Source organism: Eretmochelys imbricata, chromosome 2 (assembly GCF_965152235.1).
Source record: "Eretmochelys imbricata isolate rEreImb1 chromosome 2, rEreImb1.hap1, whole genome shotgun sequence".
Lineage (NCBI taxonomy): Eukaryota > Metazoa > Chordata > Testudines > Cheloniidae > Eretmochelys > Eretmochelys imbricata.
The window spans coordinates 194,857,026-194,876,467 of NC_135573.1; the positions used below are offsets into that span (position 1 = coordinate 194,857,026).

Consider the following 19,442-nt stretch of genomic DNA (forward strand, 5'->3'; position numbering starts at 1 on the left):
GAAGGTGAAGACGACTGAGTTAGCTGCAGAAGCCAATATTTTAAGTTTCTCATATTGACCTGACTGTTACAATCGATTTAATTTTGGGTTTTTTTAAAAAATATTTCATTTAACTATTTTAGTTAAAAATAAATTTAACAAAAACAAACCTGATTTTAAAAACTTGAATGTTTATCTCAATTCAAAAATTTATATGCTTGTTTTGTTAAAATATTATATGTTTGCTGTTGAAGAAAATACCCAGAATATATAATGTTATTGTTTTAGTTAAATAAAACAATTAAAATGTCTGTCTGGTGCTGTTCTCCTCCTAATACAGCATGGCAATAAAATCCTCCAAATATTAATGATTAACCTGTTGACTTGGAGATAGTTCACTTCCCAATGACTTCATAAATATCTGCTTCCATTACCTTTGGTAAATTAAATAACCACACAATCATTAATTTTCTGATACAGCGGTAAAACTAATCTGAAAAGCTTTCACTTTAAAAACGTATAGTGTGTACCTTCTAAAAATGAAATGTACATCGATCTCTGAGTTGTGAAGAATATGTATTACGGTTATAACCACCAACAAAAATGCACTTTTACGTAGAAATCCATGATTAAATCAAGTCTTCCTGACTAGTGATTTAAATCAAATCCACCCCAGGATGAAAGATGAAGTCTTTGAAAAGGGCCTGCGGACAGCACCCCTCCCCGCTCTCTATAGCTGAAAGCAATGGAAATGGTAACTTCACATTTGCATACTATCCCAACAGCGACAGCCTCATTTTAGTATAAGTTACTAAATACTAGAGTTAAATTCCTAACAATTCCTATAGGTTGTATGTGCGAGTGGGTAAATTAGGGAAAAAAATCTCTCAGAGAGACAGACACACAGAGACAAACAAGGGGAAAAGAAAAAAAATAGGAGAGAGAGAGAGAGAACACAATGCAAGGAAAGGAGAAGTGAGGAGACAGAAGGATGAGGAGGAAGAAGAGAAGAAAAACAAGACACACCACAGGAAAACACATACCATGTTCAGTTATACAAAAGAAAAAGTAGAGTGACATATAAGTAGTGTGTTTGTTTCTTTTAATGAATTAAAAATACAAGTTAAACGTACAATTTTACAACTAAACATTCTTCAACAGTACATGACATAATGGAGCAAATAACCAATTTGTAAGCACCTAAAAGAAAATAAGGTGATAAGTAACAGTCAACATGGATTTGCCAAGAACAAATTCTGTCAGACCAATCTAATATCCTTCTTTGACAGCATAACAAGCCTTGTGGATAAGGGGGAAGCAGTAGACGTGCTATATCTTGATTTTAGTAAGGTTTTTGATACTGTCTCAAGACCTTCCCATAAACAAGCAAGGTAAATATAGCCCAGATGAACCTACTATAAGGTGGACGCACAACTGATTGGAAAAGCATTCTCAAAGAGCAGTTATCAATGGTTCAGCCAAGCTGGAAGGGTATACTGAGTAGGGTCTGCAGGGACCTGTGATGGGTCTGGGTCTATTCAATCTCTTCATAAAAGATTTGGATAATGGCACAGAGGGTTCTCTTACAAAGTTTGCCGATGATACCAAACTGGGAGGGGTTGCAAGCGCTTTGCAGGATTAGAAATTTAAAATGATCTTGACAAACTCAAGAAATGGTCTGAAATCAATACGATGAAATTCAGTAAGGGCAAATGCAAAGTACTACACTTAGGAAGGAATAATCAATTGCACAAATACAAAATGGGAAATGACTGCTTCGCAAGGAGTACTGCAGAAAAGGATCTGGGGGTTATAGCAGATCACAAACTAAATATGGGTCAACAGTGGAATACTGTTGCAAAAAAAAAAGTGATCATTTGGTGGTGTATTAGCAGGAATGCTGTAAGGAAGAAACGAGAAGTAATTCTTCCACTCTATACAGCACTGATAAAGGCCTCGACAAGAGTACTATGTCTGGACACCACACTTCAGGAAACATGTAGACAAATTGGAGAAAGCCCAGGGCAGAGCAGCAAAAATGATTTAAGGTCTAGAAAACATGACCTATAAGGAAAGATTTGGAAAAAATGGGTTTGTGTAGTCTGGAGAGGAGAAGACTGAGGGGGGACACGATAACAGTCTTCAAGTACGTAAAAGGTTGTTATAAAGAGGAGAGTGATAAACTATTCTCCTTAACCAATGAGGACAGGACAGGTCAAGTAATGGGCTTAAATTGCAGAAAGAAACCTTTAGATTAGACACTAGGAAAAACGTCCTGACTGTCAGGGTAGTTAAGCACTGGAACAAATTATGTAGGGAGGTTGTGCAATCTCCATCATTGGTACTTTTTAAGAACAGGTTAGACAAATACCTGTCAGGGATGGTCTTGATACTTAGCCAATTTCAGTGCAGTGGACTGGACTAGATGACATACCAAGGTCCCTTCTAGTCCTACATTTCTAGGATTTTCTCCTTGAAACTGCAGAGGGGTCTGACCTTGGGGAAGCAGAGCTACAGTTTTTTTTTACACTTGCCAGTAAGCTTCAATTTGTGGGTGAACATGTAAACTTTTTAAGCCTACGCAAAGGTGTTAGGGGTACTTATAGCCACATAGTTCTTGCTCTTGACATATTCAGTCTCCAATTTCAGACTCTTGAGGGGGATTGGAAGGGTAATCTGAACCATGATTAGCAAGTCTCCTGTATATTCCATTTTACTACAGTATTTATCTCAGAAATAAACTAGTACCCTTGAGTAGTTTAAGGTTAACCCTAATAACTTTAGCTCCCACAAGTGGTAAATTGGACAGTTTTGTTGGAACCCTTCCATAATGCTGTCCTTGGCCAGCCAAATACAAACTCCAACTTCTGCGTGAACATGCAGATGTACACATGTTTAAGCCGGAATGACTAAATGAAACTGTCGTAACTTTCATCCCTCCCTCTGCCCTAATGTTTGTTTCTCTTATTTGTAGTATCACATCTAAAATTTGATTTTAAGTTCTTCAAGGCAGGGACCATGCCTTTCCACTAGCATTGTAAAGTACATAGCACACCTTTGGTCACTATAAAAGTAAACAAATAAAAAAATAAATAAAACTATAGTGTAGATAGAACCTAACAATGACCACATAACTGGATTTTACAGTGATGTTGTTAGGTCCTATCTACCCAACTTTTAATCAGACTGTAATAGGGCTACAGGACTACTATGTTGTAACTATGTACCCTGATACAATTTTAGATGTAATATAGATGGGCTATAAATTTAAGGTTACTAGTTTTAAACATATTTTAATTTAAATATCAAAAAGCGCAGCAAAACATTAAAGTGAAGAAGCAGAGCAGCTGTACAAGCAATCATAGTAATTGGATTTTTGCAGTGACATGAATTTTGATTGGTTTATAAGATGAGAATTTATAAATTTAGCTACCTGATTAACATTTCCATTAATATGCTGGAAAATATCAATACTCATTTTCTCCTGGCTAGCTTTCCAATTTTAGGTTTGATTTTATTCAACCCTGAAAACTGCTCTTCCATGACATGGGGTGACACTGTAAGATGACTGATTAACACCACTCACTGTAATCACCTGTTATACCAAGGCGCTCTAGAATACTGCAGCATTTCTGTACCAAATTAATTACTGCTGTATTTATAAGCAGACATCTTTGGCTTTGACAACAAGTACTAAGACTTGTACTTCCTTGACAAAAGCACTATTTAAAATGAATACTTAAAAAGATATTTTGCTTACTCTCTTAGTAAAACATACATAAAAAACACAACAGGACAGTAGTGCAACAACTTTGTTTAGAGATTAACAACACTAGAGGTAGACAGAATTGATAGTTCTAGAACATATTTGACCTTTCCATTGCATCTGATTACATACAAGTACTGAAAAATTTACAATAGTTTTTCTAGCCAGGGAACTAAACATAGCATAAACATATAAGTTACTAAATACTAGAGTTGAGGTGAGAGTGACGGAAAGGGAGGCATATTAGCAATAACCAAATAAGAAGCCTAGTTCCCGTCATTAATAGCATGAAATGGATAAGATTCCAGACAATGCCATTACCGTTCAGAGATGTGAATAGCAGCAGTAAAACCAATCAGAACCTTGTTACTTCCACTCTGCCCCTAAAACCTTTAGCACAGCAGGGGCACTGGGGCTTTATGCCCGCAGACTCAAGAAAATTACCTATTGTTCACACAGCCCGTAATTACAATCCTTGCAAGTGTAAGAGCTAGATTTTTTTAAAAGCAAATTTTTATTTTGCAGAATGGATTGCGTAAGGTGTTTCTTCGGGGAAAGCATGATATTAAGTCCTTGTCATAAAAATGCTCAGTTCCAAATTACTACAAATGTGACTGGTATCTACTTATATACAAATTGTTGAACGAAACATTAATGATGAAATTTAATTACGACCATCCAGACATTATACATTCTACTAAATGCAAATGTGGCTACAATGTACATATGTAATATTCTATCTGAGTTAAAAGCTGTTAAATGTGTGCTTGTATACAAATCTTTAACGTGGTACAGATGTGTTACCGCTGAAACCTTACACTCTGATTTGAATTTTGTATATTTAAAATAGCAACCCTATTACTACATCAGCAATTTGCATTCTGAATTCTTTCCTTTTTACAAATGATTATGAACATGGCTTGAAAAATTTACAATACATTTTCTAGCCAGGGCACTAAACATAACATTGAAGTACAGTAGCTACAAAATACAGGGGGAAGAAAAGGGTAGCATACCAATCTCCTGGATCTAGCAAAGGGAACAATAGTTGCAAGGGCATTCAGAACTAACTTCTTGATGTTCTGAAGGTCCAGAATTGTTTTGGATATTAGGAAGCATTGGGAGTAAAACCTGGTGCCCCAATACTGAGAGGGCACTTCTATGGCTCCCAAAGAACATAGAATCTGCACTTATTTCAGAACTGATTCGTGAGATGGGTCCCTGGGAAGGGGGGGAAGACAGGAATTGAAGGATATATCCCAATTCCACCATCTTTAGCACCCACTTGCGGGAGGTAACGGACTGCCACATACTTAGGAAATGCGACAACCTGCTGCCAAAGGAGGGGCAGAGAGATAGAAAGTCTAAGATCTGCTACAGTCCAAATGCCATACTCAACAGGAATCAGATGGGCTGTTTAGAGGTGCGTGAATGAGGAGGTAGCAGAGATCTCCTCCTTTGCTGCTTATGCTTCCACTGGTATTGATCCAGCTGTCTAGGAAAAACAGATACCTGTCCTGTCACTCAAGCATTTCAGGCAAGAGTTTGCACCACTCAAAGTAAAGTTTGAAGCCTAGGGACCTAGACGTGGGTTTCCCCAGCACCAGGTGCACCAAGTACCACTAACAAAAACACACTGACTGCACATTCACAGAGGAAAAAATGACAGCACACTGTGACCACCAATGGTAAGATGGAACTGAAGGGGAGGGAACATCTCCACCCTTTATACCCTTGATTTGGAGTAACAGGGAGCAGGTGTGGTTACCCCCGGGTCCTGCTAGGGGAAACTTTCTGAGACCAATGCACAAGATGCACACACCCGTAGTGTAATGGACATCTGCAATCACTTGAAGAACTATGGAAGCACACAGAGAATAGAGTGTTTTACTTTTCCTCAGTTCACCCAAGAGCAGCTTTCACAATGGGAGCTGCAGCTGTGATGACAGCAGCAGTACAACTAGGGCCAGAAGCAATGGCAGAGTAAAGCCAAGAGGTGGCCTCTGTATATACCCAGTTTTCAGGGAGCTAGGCTGGTGGGTGTGTAACTGCCACCCAGACAGCGTCTCATTCCAAAACAACCAAGAGGCTCAGGTCTCCTCCTGCCAGAAACACCAGTGGGTTCTGTAACATTATTAATGAAGTTAACATTCTATTTTCCTTGGTTTAGCTGAGCCCTGTTCAGATTCCTTTCCTCCCTGCCCCATATTACATCTGGGCACCTTGCTCTCCCCCAACTCTGTTAATGTTTGCTGAAGTTTATGATACAAAAGATTTTATATGACTATCAGTGACTAACTTTTATGTCTATTTATACTTCATTTTCATGAAAACTTGAGACACCTAAATATTCATTTTACTGACTTTTATAGCATTCTCAGAAGTGCAGCAGAGCAACTGAGATCGAAGGAGTAGAAAATAAAAAATATTTGATCAAAAGTAAAGAGAAAAAGAAGGTAACTCATATTCAGCTAGGCATCACATTTCCCATACAATCTCCAGCTATCCTGGATCTTCAGCCTTAACAGGTTTAAGAATATGATTGCCCAGTTACTTAGCCACACTTTTTGTTGGAATCTTGTTCTCCAGAGTATGCAGTCCAGGCTTTCACCTTTTTCCTAGATGAAGTTCACAAACATTATTATTATTTATCTATAAAGCTTATGATTTAGGTCTTGTATACTTTACACTCTCTTTCTCATGTTTTACTTCTGCAGTTGAGATCACCTGGGAAACAATCTTAAATTCTCTAGATGTGAATGGTTGGTATAAGAGGGCAGCACATTCTCAGAAGTCCTTAACTCTGGAATGATCCATACTGCTAGGCATTTTTTTCTTTACTGGGTTGAGTGATCTGATTTGAAATTGATTAGAGGGTGGGTGAGATGGTCTTGCACTGGGGACTAAGTCTCATGTTACCACTGAGTCAACTTGTACTTTGTATTGTACATGTGCTTGATCATTAGATAGGAACATTTAAAAAAAATAAAGATCACTACATATCTGCCTGTTGAGCGTCAAGACAGCTTACACCCTAAATTTCCTAAAAACAAAAAGCACAAAATGGATAGGATTATCCAATTACAATCATACAAATATCTTCCAACATGCATACAAACCACTTTCAGAACTAATTTCTGTACAATTTCTGGTCATAAGAAGAGGATATACATATATATATCTACATTTTTACAAATTTCAAAATATATTTATGTCTTTATAAGCCATTAAAATTCAAACTAACTTTTACCATTCAATCCACTGAAAACCTGACTTTACATTATGAATTTAAAAAATGAACAGTAAAGCACAAATGAGAGGACATGTAACCTATAACTTCACTCTTTACATATGGGACTATAACTTTCAAAAACTGAAACCTAATAAAAATAAACCTCTGAAATCAATGCATTTTTGTCTTTTTTTTTTTTTTTTAAGTGTAAGGAGAAAAGATGCAAAGAATAAAAGATTAAAGGGAAAGCTTCTGCCACATTTCTAAATATTTCCTATCTTGATTCTGATTTTCTTTTTAATTAGTAATGCTATTGGAAATCTGATAAAGGATTTTTTTTTTGTAAGCCTTTGGATTTTCATCTAAAAAATTATTATTTTAAGGAAAAGTATCAGGTCTTTCTTGAACTATAAATATTATGTCACTGCAGTCTTTCCAAGAGAGGAGTTCTGACAGTTATTAGAGGCAAAACTAATCTTTGAATCAGTGACTAACATATAAGGTCATTCCGATTCCGGGCCTGAAGGCCACCAATCTGCTAGAAATTTCTTATTGTCAGCTGTTACTCAGAAGAGTCCTCACAGACCTACAATTTTTTTTAAAGATGGTGACATGACACCTATTTAAAATATTTTTTAATATAACCTGGTTAATAAACACACTAGGAATACTTAAGTACCACTACCAAAATGACTAAGTGCACCACTTTCAACTAAAATAAATGTTGCAGTTGTAGAAAAGGATGGAAGGCATAGTCAAAGTGATAGTAACATTTGACATGGGAAATTTTTCACTTGTAAAAAAAGTTTGTTGAATGCCCTCCTCAACTCCAACACTGCTGGAATAATCAGCACACTAACATTATGCCATCAGTGACCAAGAAGTAAGAAGGCAAAGAACAGAACATATAAAACCTGACTCCACTTCCTATAGGGTTTCTGCTTTTGATTTACCTTTAAGAAGAAAGAGGGTAGAAAGGGAGAGCTGTGGAATGGAAGAAGGAACTCGGACCAGCTCTTCACCAGTTAGTAAATTTACCTTGTTAATCATCCCCCCTCTTCTTCCATCCTGAAAGACATATCAGCATAGCTAGCAGAGACGGTAACCTTGTTTACCTGGTACTAAGTCATGTTAGCTGCCCTGCAATGACGGAGGCCAATATTTAAATTTGCAGGACGAGTACGAGTAAGGGAAATGCAGAGATTTGATAAAAATAATCCCTCTTTCAAAATAACTAACATTTTCTATTATTCTCAATGGGAGTGAGGCCACAGGCTGAAAAAAGAGGCTGTCTCTTACTCCTGGGGGAATTCTGTGCCAAAAGACTAAAAATTCTGCATACAATATTTTAAAATTCTGTATATTTTATTTGTCAAAAGGAACACAATATAATCACACTGATTTCAATTATTTTGATAATTTATTTCAAAATACCTGTCAGCAAGTATGTCTGTAAAAATACAGACAAATAGAAAGATTCAGGAATTTTTTTTTTTAACAAATAGATTCCTTACTAGGCATATTAATACAGAACTATGAGTAATAATTCATTAAACTACAATACAGAAATGTATTTCCTGCATCCCTCAGAAGCTGGGGAAAGGCTTGGAGGAGTCAGAGGTAATGGAGGAGTTGAGGGAGAGGGAAGGACCCCAAGAGTGAACCTGAAGGGTTGTTGGCTGTGGGTAAAAGTATGGAACGGTTTCTTGGGGGGGGGGGGGAGAAGAGAAATGGTTAGGGAGTTGGGAAGCCTCCCGCACAAAGACCCTGAACCTCTTCCATTCAGTCAGGCACATATGCCCCTGTCCCTGTAGCCTCCCCATACTGTTCATCCACATGTGGTCCTGAAGGCCCCCCCCCCCCCCACACACACACTCAGCGCTTGGCTCAATGCTGTCACCCCACTAGCTCCGGAGCCTGTACTCCAGTCTGTCCCACTCATTAGCCCTTTAAACCTCAGTCTGTGACACACACATACCCCCAGCAGCCCCACTTGGCCCACTCTGCCTCCTAACCTGGCTCCACAAAAGGCTGCTGTGATGAAAGCAGCCAGCGGCTAGCTTTTAATGCTGGTCAGCCAGCTATTCTGGTGCCACAGTGGCCTCTGGTGGGAGAAAGGCAGAACTGCAGCACTTCTTCTGCAGAATGTATTTTCTATGGAGCAGAATTCCCTCAGGAGTGTTCTATGCACACATTTAATGTTTCCTGAAGTCCTTCTCACAGACTGGATCTCCCTAGGCTGAGTCCGTATTCCCAGTCTGTGTTTTTTCTCAGCTGTCTGCCTGGGGTGGGGGTGTTCTCTATAAAAGTACTCCTGGGGGAATTCTGCATCACTGCATGTGCACAGAATTAATGTCCTCCACAGATTTCTTTGCTTCCCCACAGAAAAATGACTTCTGATAGAGAAGCAAAGGGAAGCCATAACAGTGGTCATGTGCCCCTACCTGGCAGCGCAGCCAGGTTGGTTCAGGCGCCTGGAACAGCCAGTTGAAATGTAAATGACCACAGGGGAAGGGGGGCGAGTTGTTCAGTCATGAATGTGAGAGAGAGAGAGAGAGAGAGAGAGACACCGTCCCTCTTGCTCATTACTGTGGCACACTCAGCATGGAGGGGCAGCGCTTTGCGGTGTTTCTGAGGAGGTAGGAGTGGGGCAGGCTCTATCCCCTCAGACAGAGCAGAATGTATACTCCTGGGGGAATTCTGCACCACTGCGCAATGCAGAATTTTGCAGAAATTAACGTGCATGTGGAATTTCCTCCCCCACAGTAACAGGCTGCAGTGCTGCTAGCTGCCACTAGACCTGACAGAGTCCAGCTCGCTCACAGAAGACACTGCTGGGGGGAGGGAGAGGGAGCTAGAGGGTTCCTGGCAACTATAGCTCCCAGCGTGCCCTGAAGGAAGGAGAGAGCTGTGCACAGGAAACTCCATGCAAGCCTGGTACCGAGCATCAGACTGTTTCTCCCTCTGGATCCTGGGGGGTGTGGTGGGGGAGCGGGTCTTGGGGTGGGGGGGCTATAGCTGGGCTCCAGGAAGGAAGGGGTGCAGGTATATGGACAAGGGGGTTCACAGCTGGGATCCGGGGAGGGAAGGGGTTTGTGTGTATTGGCTGGGGTGCCCATGGCTGGGCTCGGGGGGGGAGGGGTGTCTGGCCCCCCCCAGCCGGCCGGGGGATTGGGGGGGGGAAGGAGACAGAGAAACAGGAACTGGGTTGTCACAGGGGTTTCTTTAACTCTCTGCTCCTGCGGGAATTTGTGTGTGTGTCTGTATTGTTACAGACATACTTGCTGACAGGTATTTTGAAATAAATTACCAAAATAATTGAAACTGGTGTGATTATATAGTGTTATTTTGACAAATAAAATTTGCAGAATTTTAAAATGTTGTGTGCAGAATTTTTCCCTACATTGTGTTCTCTACCTCCATCCCTGTATTTTATCTCTCCTTACTTCTTCCCACTCTCATTCCATGCACTTTCTCCACAGCGCACGCACACCCACCATATTTCTCTTTTCTGACTTCTCCAACAATCTCTTCCTGCACCCCATGCCAATACCTACAACCATCCATGGGACCCCACAAAGGAGTCTAGTGAAGTTTCCAAGCACTAATAACTAGCACACTGAACCCACCAGTTGCCAACAGATAAAGTTTGGAGCCAAGAGGCATTGTCCACAGACAATGCAGAGGTGAAAAGCCAACACAACTTCTGGGAATGGGGAGGGTGTTTGGAATCTTATTTGGATGGTGTCGTTGAACCCTGCTCAAGGGTTCCATTAGATGTCTCAAACTGAAGCCCCCACACATTCTTTGTGTTTCTCCTTCCTATACCAGTGTCTCATGGACACAATGGTGAAAAAGATCTCTACTACTCCCTCAACCTCCTGGCTCTTGCAAGGCAGTTGGCTCCAGTACTCTTTTAGGGATTGTCCTCCTCCCATGAAGAGTTCCCACATTTACTTCTACTGCTGAGTTTTTGTAAACAGTAGCAGAGAGAAACTGACCCTTGGGGATGTCCACACTACAAGCACTCCAGCTACCTCCCTGTAAAGCAGATACTTGCTACAGCAACAGAAGGGTATTTTTCATCACTGTAATAAATCCACTGTTCAAGAGGTGATAGCTATATCAATGGTAAAATTCTTCTCTCAACCCACTGGTGTCTACACTGGTGCCTGGGTCTGCTTCACTACATCTCTCATGGGGTGTGCATTTTTCACACCTGAGTGACATAGCTAGGTCAATCTAAGTTTTAGGTGTAGACCAGGCCTTAATCTGTTTCACATCTGCTTGATAGGTTCCGTATTGAAGATAACAATCTTTTAAAAAGAAAAGATGTGTAGCCCTGCAAGCAACAATCCAGAAAGTAGCTTCCACCCATAGTAAAAGATTAAGTAAATGTAGCAAAACTGAGCAAGGCATCTCACTGGGAGCATAACACCAGTGCGCCAGAATCTGCAGTACTTACTTATTCGTCTCTGGGTGGAGTTTAAGGTGTTAGTTATTACCATAAAGCAAGAAATAGCTTGGGACTAGCTACCTGAAAGATCGCCTCTTATTCTGTGCCTTACTGAGACAGCTCAAGTCAACAGGGGCGCCTAAGCTGAATCTCCTTCGTTTTAAAAAAGAGGAGGCAGCTGGCAGAGCATTTTCTGTGAGGGCTCCAAGACTATGGAATTTACTCCCCTTCGTCTGAAATAGTTCAGCTTTGGTGACCATCCTGGCATACTCCAAAAGTGTCTGTTCGACAGTTTTTTCAAGAGGGTTGAGTGTATGCTTCCCACAAAAAAGAAGAAGTGGGTGTGTGACTGGCTGAGTTCCTGCTGAAATGATTACTTTAATACTGGTAGGGTCTCAATGTATTTGTGGTATTGCTAATAATTTGTTAGGACACCTGGAGATTTGGATAGGTGTCTTATTTTAAATCGAAATAAATAAAAATATTGAATTAAAAGAAAACCACACATGTATAGAGAATCATAAAGCCACTCGCTATAAAATAGCATTAGTTTTAAAATATTTCTTGCTGAAAATTTTTTTAACAAAAGTACAAAGTTATTCTACATTTTTAAGTTCAACTTTCATGATAAAGAGATTGCACTACACTACTTGTATTAGGTGAACTGAAAAATATGATTTCTTTTGTTTTTTACAGTGCAAATATTGGTAATGAAAACATAAATATAAAATGAGCACTGTATACTTTGTATTCTGTGTTGTAGTTGAAATCAATATATTTGAAAATGTAGAAAATATCCAGTAATGGTATTCCATTATTAACAGCACGATTAATCGTGATTAATTTTTTTAATTGCTTGACAGCCCTTTTGTAACCAAGCTTGATACCACCCCTTACATTCCTTGGGAATTTTGAAAGTCCCCTTCCTGTTTGCTTGGCGATATGTGCAATGGTCTCAGAGCATCCTTCCAGCTCACCATGCCTGCTGCATGCACCGGGCGATCCCTCACTTGGAGCAATGCCGAGCTGCTAGACCTCATCAGCATTTGGAGAGAGGAGGCTGTCTAGTCCCAGCTGAGCTCCAGCCGTAGGAATTATGATATCTACGGACAGATTGCACGACGCATGACAGAAAGGGGCCATGACTGGGACACACTGCAGTACAGGGTCAAAGTGAAGGAGCTGCACAACACCTACCACAAGGCACAGAAGGCAAACCGCCGCTCTGGTGCTGCGTCCACGAGCTGCTGGTTCTACAAAGGGCTGGATGCAATACTCAGTGGCGACCACCACCTCCACTGCGAAAGCCACTGTGAATACTTCAGAGGCTAACATGCCAATCGAGAGTGGAGCGAGCCAGGAGGAGGAAATCTTGGACGAGGAAGGGGAGGGGGACCCAGAGGTAGAGGACGACTGGGAGATCAAAGATGCATACAGCCAGGAGCTCTTCTCTACCCCAGAGGAGGCTAGCCAGTCACAGCTGTCAGAGGTTGGTGAAGCGCAAACAGGAGAGGAGGTCCCTGGTAAGTGGCTTTGATTTTGGGAATCGCTGAAGCGAGTTGTTGGGGGCAGGAGGGTTGCAGAAAGCAGGCTTGTGTCTGTATGATGCGTGTACCAGCACATGCCTAGTCTGAGTGGCAGAGCAGGGTGTTGATTGACTCCCTCACTTCACAGGAATCTGCCTCAGAGATCTCCACAAACTTTCATGGAGATACTGGGCAATCCGTTGCCACGGGTTCTTTGGCGGAGCTACTTTGTTTCCTGCCCCATTAAGGGTAACTTTCCCATGCCACTCTGCCGTCACAGGGGGGACAACCAACCACTGCTGCACACGGGCAAGCTGCATAAAGGCCAGGGCGGAAGCCGGAGTTTGGAGAAGACCCCCACTTGAGTCCCTGCTCACCCTCAGCAGCGAGATATTTTCCATAATGAACACAGTCTGTGGAAAATGTGGGGACAGGAATGATTATAAGGCCCCCCCACAGTGCTGGCTCTCCTTAAGAGCCATGTGCCCAGTACTGTCCTTGAACACTGATTTCTCCTGCCCATACTCACCATTTTGGGGTTCTTGTGGCTCATGTGTGCTTGCCTGGTGTCAGCCAGTTAGTGACAGGTATGTGAACAGTGGCTGTGTTTCAAATAACTGAGTCAGTGGTCTGTGTGTTGTAAACGATATTGCTTCTGTAAAATGTTGCATTTTGGCTTCACAGATATGACCTTCAGAGCCCAGCCTCCCTCTTCGTTATCGCCAGCTGAACGGTTGCGCAGAATTAGGAAGTGGCCATGAAGAACTAAAGAGGACTTTCTGTGTGATGTCATGATGCACGCCGCAGCTGAAAAACAAGAACTGAAGGAACGGCGGGACAGCGAGAAGAGGGACCAAAAGGAAAACACGGAGCGCCAGAACGAAGCCACGGAGCAGCTCTTAAACGTTATGGAGCACCAAGCGGACATACTCCAGGTGCTAACAACACTGCAAACTGAGCAGCTCCGCTCCGCGCCTCCCCTCCCTTGTAATTGCAAAAAACTTTCCCATGCGCTCCCAGACACCACCAACACACTCTTATCAACCTCCTGCCTCCAGTCTGTACTCGTTGCATTCCTCCTACTCTGTCACAGTCCAGCGCTGCGGACTCGCAGTACTCACTGCACTCAACACCCATCCCTCTGCAGTTTAGCCCCACAGAAGTACAGTACCCATTGCATTGTACTCCAGAGGACAAGACTGCATATGATACCTGAACATACACAAATTTTTAACCATCCCGGGACTCCTCCTGGGACCCTCCCTTCCCCCCATCTACCACAGTGCTAATGTGTTTTTTTATTTGTCCCTCTCTCCTCTGGTTGTAATTTTTTAATAAAGGAATTGTTTTGGTTTGAAAGCAATTTTTATTCCATTAATTGAAATCAAACAGAGCCCTGCAAAACAACACGCAATTTTCCTAAACCTTCACAGTGCATCGTCTGCACCAATCACGATCACCTCCTAGCATTACAAGCACCACACTCCTAACCATAGCAAAAAGTATTAGTGGCTTTCAGATTCAAATTGCTGCCTCAAGGCATCCCTGATCCTTATGACCCCGCGTTGCCCCCCTCTAATAGCCTGGTCTCTGGCTGTTCAAATTCAGCCTCCAGGTGCTGAGCCTCAGCGGTCCAGACCTGAGTGAAGCTTTCATTTTTCCCTTCACAAGTATTATGGAGCGTACAACACGCAGCTATAAGCATAGGAATATTGTCATCGGCCAGGTCCAGCCTCCCATATAGGCAGCGCCAGTGGGCCTTTAAACAGCCCAAAGCACACTCAACAGTCATACTGCACTTGCTCAGCCTGTTGTTGAACTGCTCCTTGCTGCTGTCAAGGCGCCTCGTGTATGGCTTCATAAGCCACAGCGTTAAGGGGTAGGCAGGGTCTACCAGGATCACAATGTGCATTTCGACTTCCCCTATGGTGATCTTCTTGTCCAGGAAGAAAGTCCTTGCTTGCAGCTTCCTGAACAAGTCAGTGTTCCGAAAGATGCATGCGTCATGCACCTTTCCGAACCAGCCTGCATTAATGTCCGTGAAACACCCATGGTAATTCACAAGTGCCTGGAGAACCAGAGAGAAATACCCCTTCCAATTAACGTACTTAGGTGGTCTGGTGCCATAATTAGTATATGCATGCCATCTATTGCCCCTCTGCAGTTAGGGAAGCCCATTTATGCAAGCCATCCACGTCACGCACGTTGCCCAGAGTCACGGTCTTTTGGAGCAGGATGCAATTAATGGCCCTGCACACTTCCGTCAACTCGCATCCAACGGTTGACTTTCCCACTCCGAACTGGTTAGCGACTGATCAGTAGCAGTCTGGAGTAGCCAGCTTCCACAGTGCAATCGCCACGTGCTTCTCCAACGACAGGCAGTTCTCATTCTTGTGTCCTTGCGCCGCAGGGCTGGGGTGAGCTCATTACAGTCCCATGAATGTGGCTTTCCTCATCTAAAAGTTCTGCAGCCACTGCTCATCATCCCAGACGTGTATCACAATGTGATCTCACCACTCAGTGCTTGTTTCCCAAGCTCAAAAGTGGCATTCCACTAAGGACAGCAGCTCCGTGAATGCCACAAGCAATCTTCTGTTGTAGCTACTATATGTGGCGAGATCAACGTCGCACTCCTCTTGCCTTTGTAGTTTAAGGACTACTTCCACTGCCACTCGTTACGTGTTAGTGAAAGCGAGCAGCATATTGGTCAACAGTGCAGGATCCATTCCTGCGGACCGAAGAGGCAGAGTGCGCAGTACACAAACCGTTGAAAGATGGCGCCAAATGCAGACGGAAGCACAGAGATTGCTGGGGTGCGAAGCAATGCATCACGGGCATTGGGTCAGGACCCACGATCCTCCGTGACCCCCTCCACCTTCCCACAACTCTTAGTGGCAGAATAGGAAGAGATGCTCTGTGAACCACTCCGAATAACGATGCAAGTGCTGCAAGTGTAAACACACTGCTGTGCAGGCAGCTGACAGCGTGAACACACAACAGCAGTTTCTCCTTCAGCGCTCTCCAAGTTGCGATGTAACTGCCAGCGATGTAACTCTGCCAATGTAGATATACCCTTGGAAGGAGGCAGGTACTGAGATTTTTACCTGGGCATGGTTCCTAGACTCTGCTTATGGATTCTTTCTAACCAGACTTTGACTAGTAGTCTTGTAAATTTAAAATTCTACTCCTAACTGCTCAAATGGAGGAACAGCTCTTTCTCCTCCTCCTGTCTCCTTGCACTGAGACAGCTGCAATGTACAAGGGTCTCCTCTACTCTATCTTTCTTCCAGATCTTGCATAGTTGAGGTTCTCTTCCCCACTAAATAGCTGTAGTGCCTACTGCTACACTTCTGGCATGTAGCATCATGACATTGACATGATTCTTGATATTTTCACTGCTGCCCCAAGACTTCCAGTATAACCACTGGGTTTTGTTAACTTTATTCTACAGATGATTGGCAAAGCTACATGCAGAAACAGATAGACTGAAGCTATCTGTTTGCAGTCAGGAAAATGACTGCATCTAACATACTGTTTACAAGCAGAATGTTACCTTTGCTGCTATAAGAGCTAGAAATTTAATTTTTGTTTTATCCTTTTTTTTTAAGTTGATACTACATCACCTAACTCACCACAGCACAATTCCCATTCATCTGAGAATGAACCTTGATAAATAAGAATAACGGGAAGAAATTAGGTGAAAATTTAGGCCCTATACCAGGAAAAACTTCCTGAGAGCAAAATCTATTGCAGTTGGAAACTATTCCAAAGTGTAATAAGTCCTTTTACCTAAATTTAGAACAGAAAAGCAAAAAAAAATTATATAGGAGACAATTCCTGAAATAGCAGAAGATGCACCAAATTTAATAAATCCCTTCTTCTCTAATTTATATTAATTTAGATTTGCATTTCAATTTCACTTATTTATATTTACACAATAAAACACTCTTATAACAGGCCAATGCTTGAACTTCAGAGTATCCTTTACTTTTGCTTTTTCAGTACTGAATTTGCATTAAAATGATTTAACACAATGCTTAAGAACAAAGCCTTCTTGATGTTCTTTACTTCTGTGGACACTACCTCTGCCCTTAAATACCATAATTTGCAAACTAAATAAGAAATAAAAGTTGCACCCAAACTGAATATTCAAGTGTGCAAATTGAAATGTACAATATATATTTTATAAAATCAACAATAAAATGTATACTCAGTATTTCAAAACATAGAGCGTGTCCTTCCCTCAAAATGATCAATCATAAGAGACCTCACACCTAAAATTTTGGCTTGTTTAAAAAAAAATATGAAAATCAAATGAACAATGCAAAAATATCTTACTTAAAGTTCTAAATACGGGGCAACTTCCTAGAATGGTCTCAACTAACACAAGATACAATATTTCAATTCCCCACACTCCTGCTGTCTTCCTCTTAACCACAAACCTTGCTGCAAGGACTAGAACAGAAACTAGTGCAGCATTTCTTGATCTTATACATAACATGGTTCCATTCCCTCCAACACACAAGAATCCACTTTATTTTCTAAAGATTCCCAAATATCTTTACATACAAATGAAAGCAAACACTAAGAAACCTCAGGTTAAAAAAACCTGGGCACTTTGAAATATCTGGTAGTAAATCAGTGTCACCCATTTTATTGTAATGCCACCAGTCACTTTTATGAAGATTTACTTCCTGAGGTGCAATTCTTATTTTCCTCCCTCCCTGGCCAAAAAGGAATCCAATGAAAGAATACTATGAAGTGCTACTGCACATCTGGAGACAACAATGTGACAGAAAGACTTCATATGAAACTCTAGTTCCTTTTTGGTTCATTTAAAAAAGCACCGATCGTACTGATTTCAATATCTCCAATGTAACTCAACAGCCCACCTGCCTGCTGTTGCCACAACTTTTCCCTTGCCACAAAAAACTGTATTTTGTACCAACCCTCCTAGCTGCAGCATGCAAAATTCAACACACAGGAAGGAAAAAGGCAAAGCAATAAGGCAGCTTCATTTTAACTCCTCTCTTCCAATTACACCGATTTCCCCATGCTCCGCAAAGCCCACACACATTGGCTGCGTATTGCCGCTTCTGTGCCTTACCTTCGGCTCCCGCTGCCTCCCAGCCCGCCGCCTGCCTGCGCCTCCTTGCTCGGCCCACGGCCCCCTTCACCTCGCGTGTCCCAGCACCTGATGCCCCTTCGCTCCCAGCCCAGCCGCACCGCGTCCTCTCGCGGCTCCCGCCCCCCGGCAGTGGGGACAGGCGCAGCTCAACTTGGCGAAGTGGGCGAGCGGCGCCGCGGGCCGGTGCCCGGCCGGGTTGGGCCGTTCACTGGGGGCAGCGCCCCGCCACCGGAGCTCAGGACACCGGGGGGGAGGGGGCAGCGCGTTCATCGCCCATCCCAGGGGCAGCGCAGCGATCAGCCCCGACCCCCGCCGGTCCCGCCACCCCACCCCAGGGCGGCGGCGACTCACCAGGGGTCGAACTCGTGGATGATGCTCTCGAAGCGGATGACGGCGAAGAGCCGGGAGCTGAAGCCGGCCAGCCAGGCCAGGAAGAGGATGGTGAAGGAGAGCAGCGACTGCCAGCCCGCCGGCTGCGACAGGCCCCCCGACAGGCCGCCTCCACCCGCCGGGGGCCCGCCGGCAGCCGCCGCGGCGGAGCCGCTGCCCGTCCCGGGCCGGCTATTCCCCAGCGCCAAGGAGCCGGCGGAGTTGGCGGGTTTGTGCCTGTGGTCGGGGGCCGAGTGCTCCGCCATGTTGTACCCCGGGCTCCTCGCAGTCTCTCCGCCTAGCACACGGGTGGGCGGGGGGGGGGGGGGGAGAGGGAGGTCCGCCCGCTCCCTGAGCGCTACGGCGGGGGCTGTGGCTGCCTCACTGGCTTCCCCCGGCCGCCGCCTCGCCGAGCCGGGATCTGCCTCCAGACGCAGCCGTCAACATCCCAGTGCGGCGCGAGGCAGAGAGACCGACCGGGGCGGCGCGCGCGCGAGAGCTGGGGGGGGGGGGGGGGCAAGGAGGAGCGGAAAGGAGGGGCCACAGGCTTAGAGAGGGGGCGGGCGGAGGGGGAAGGAGGAGCCGGCAGGAGAGAGGCTGTGCACGAAGCGGGTGGGGGGCGGCCGCGGCGGAGCGCGAGGCAGAGAGGTGGGGGGGTCGGCCGCGCGCGAGCCAAGGGGAAACCGTCGGGGGAGATGACGTGGGAGACAGTGGGGTGAGGCTGGGCCATGAGACGACCAGAAGGCCTAAAGCCGCGGGCGAATCAGAAGAGGTGTGAGGATAAATGAATGGGAGTCTCTTTCCCCCGCCCGTCTGAAAGAGGGCGGAGCTAGCAGAGGGGCGGGGGCATAGAGAGGAGGGAAAGGGTGAAGGGGGAGGAGGAAGAGGAACCAATCTCCACCTTACCCTCTCAGTCAGGCCCTCCTTGTCAACCTGTCACAGAGCGACAGGTACTTCCAGGGGGCAGGGACAGGCCCATTGTCTCA

General features: G+C 43.8%; 1 protein-coding gene across 1 annotated transcript in view; it reads right to left on the reverse strand.

Moving 5' to 3' along the window:
• Positions 1–18,947, reverse strand: part of STT3B (STT3 oligosaccharyltransferase complex catalytic subunit B) — a 76,404-nt gene extending 57,457 nt beyond the window's left edge. Inside the window, exon 1 of the mRNA XM_077811238.1 lies at positions 18,439–18,947. Coding sequence (XP_077667364.1) covers positions 18,439–18,722 — 284 coding nt within the window. The 5' untranslated portion in view covers positions 18,723–18,947. The remainder of the gene's footprint in view (positions 1–18,438) is intronic.
• Between the last annotated feature and the right edge of the window lie 495 nt (positions 18,948–19,442).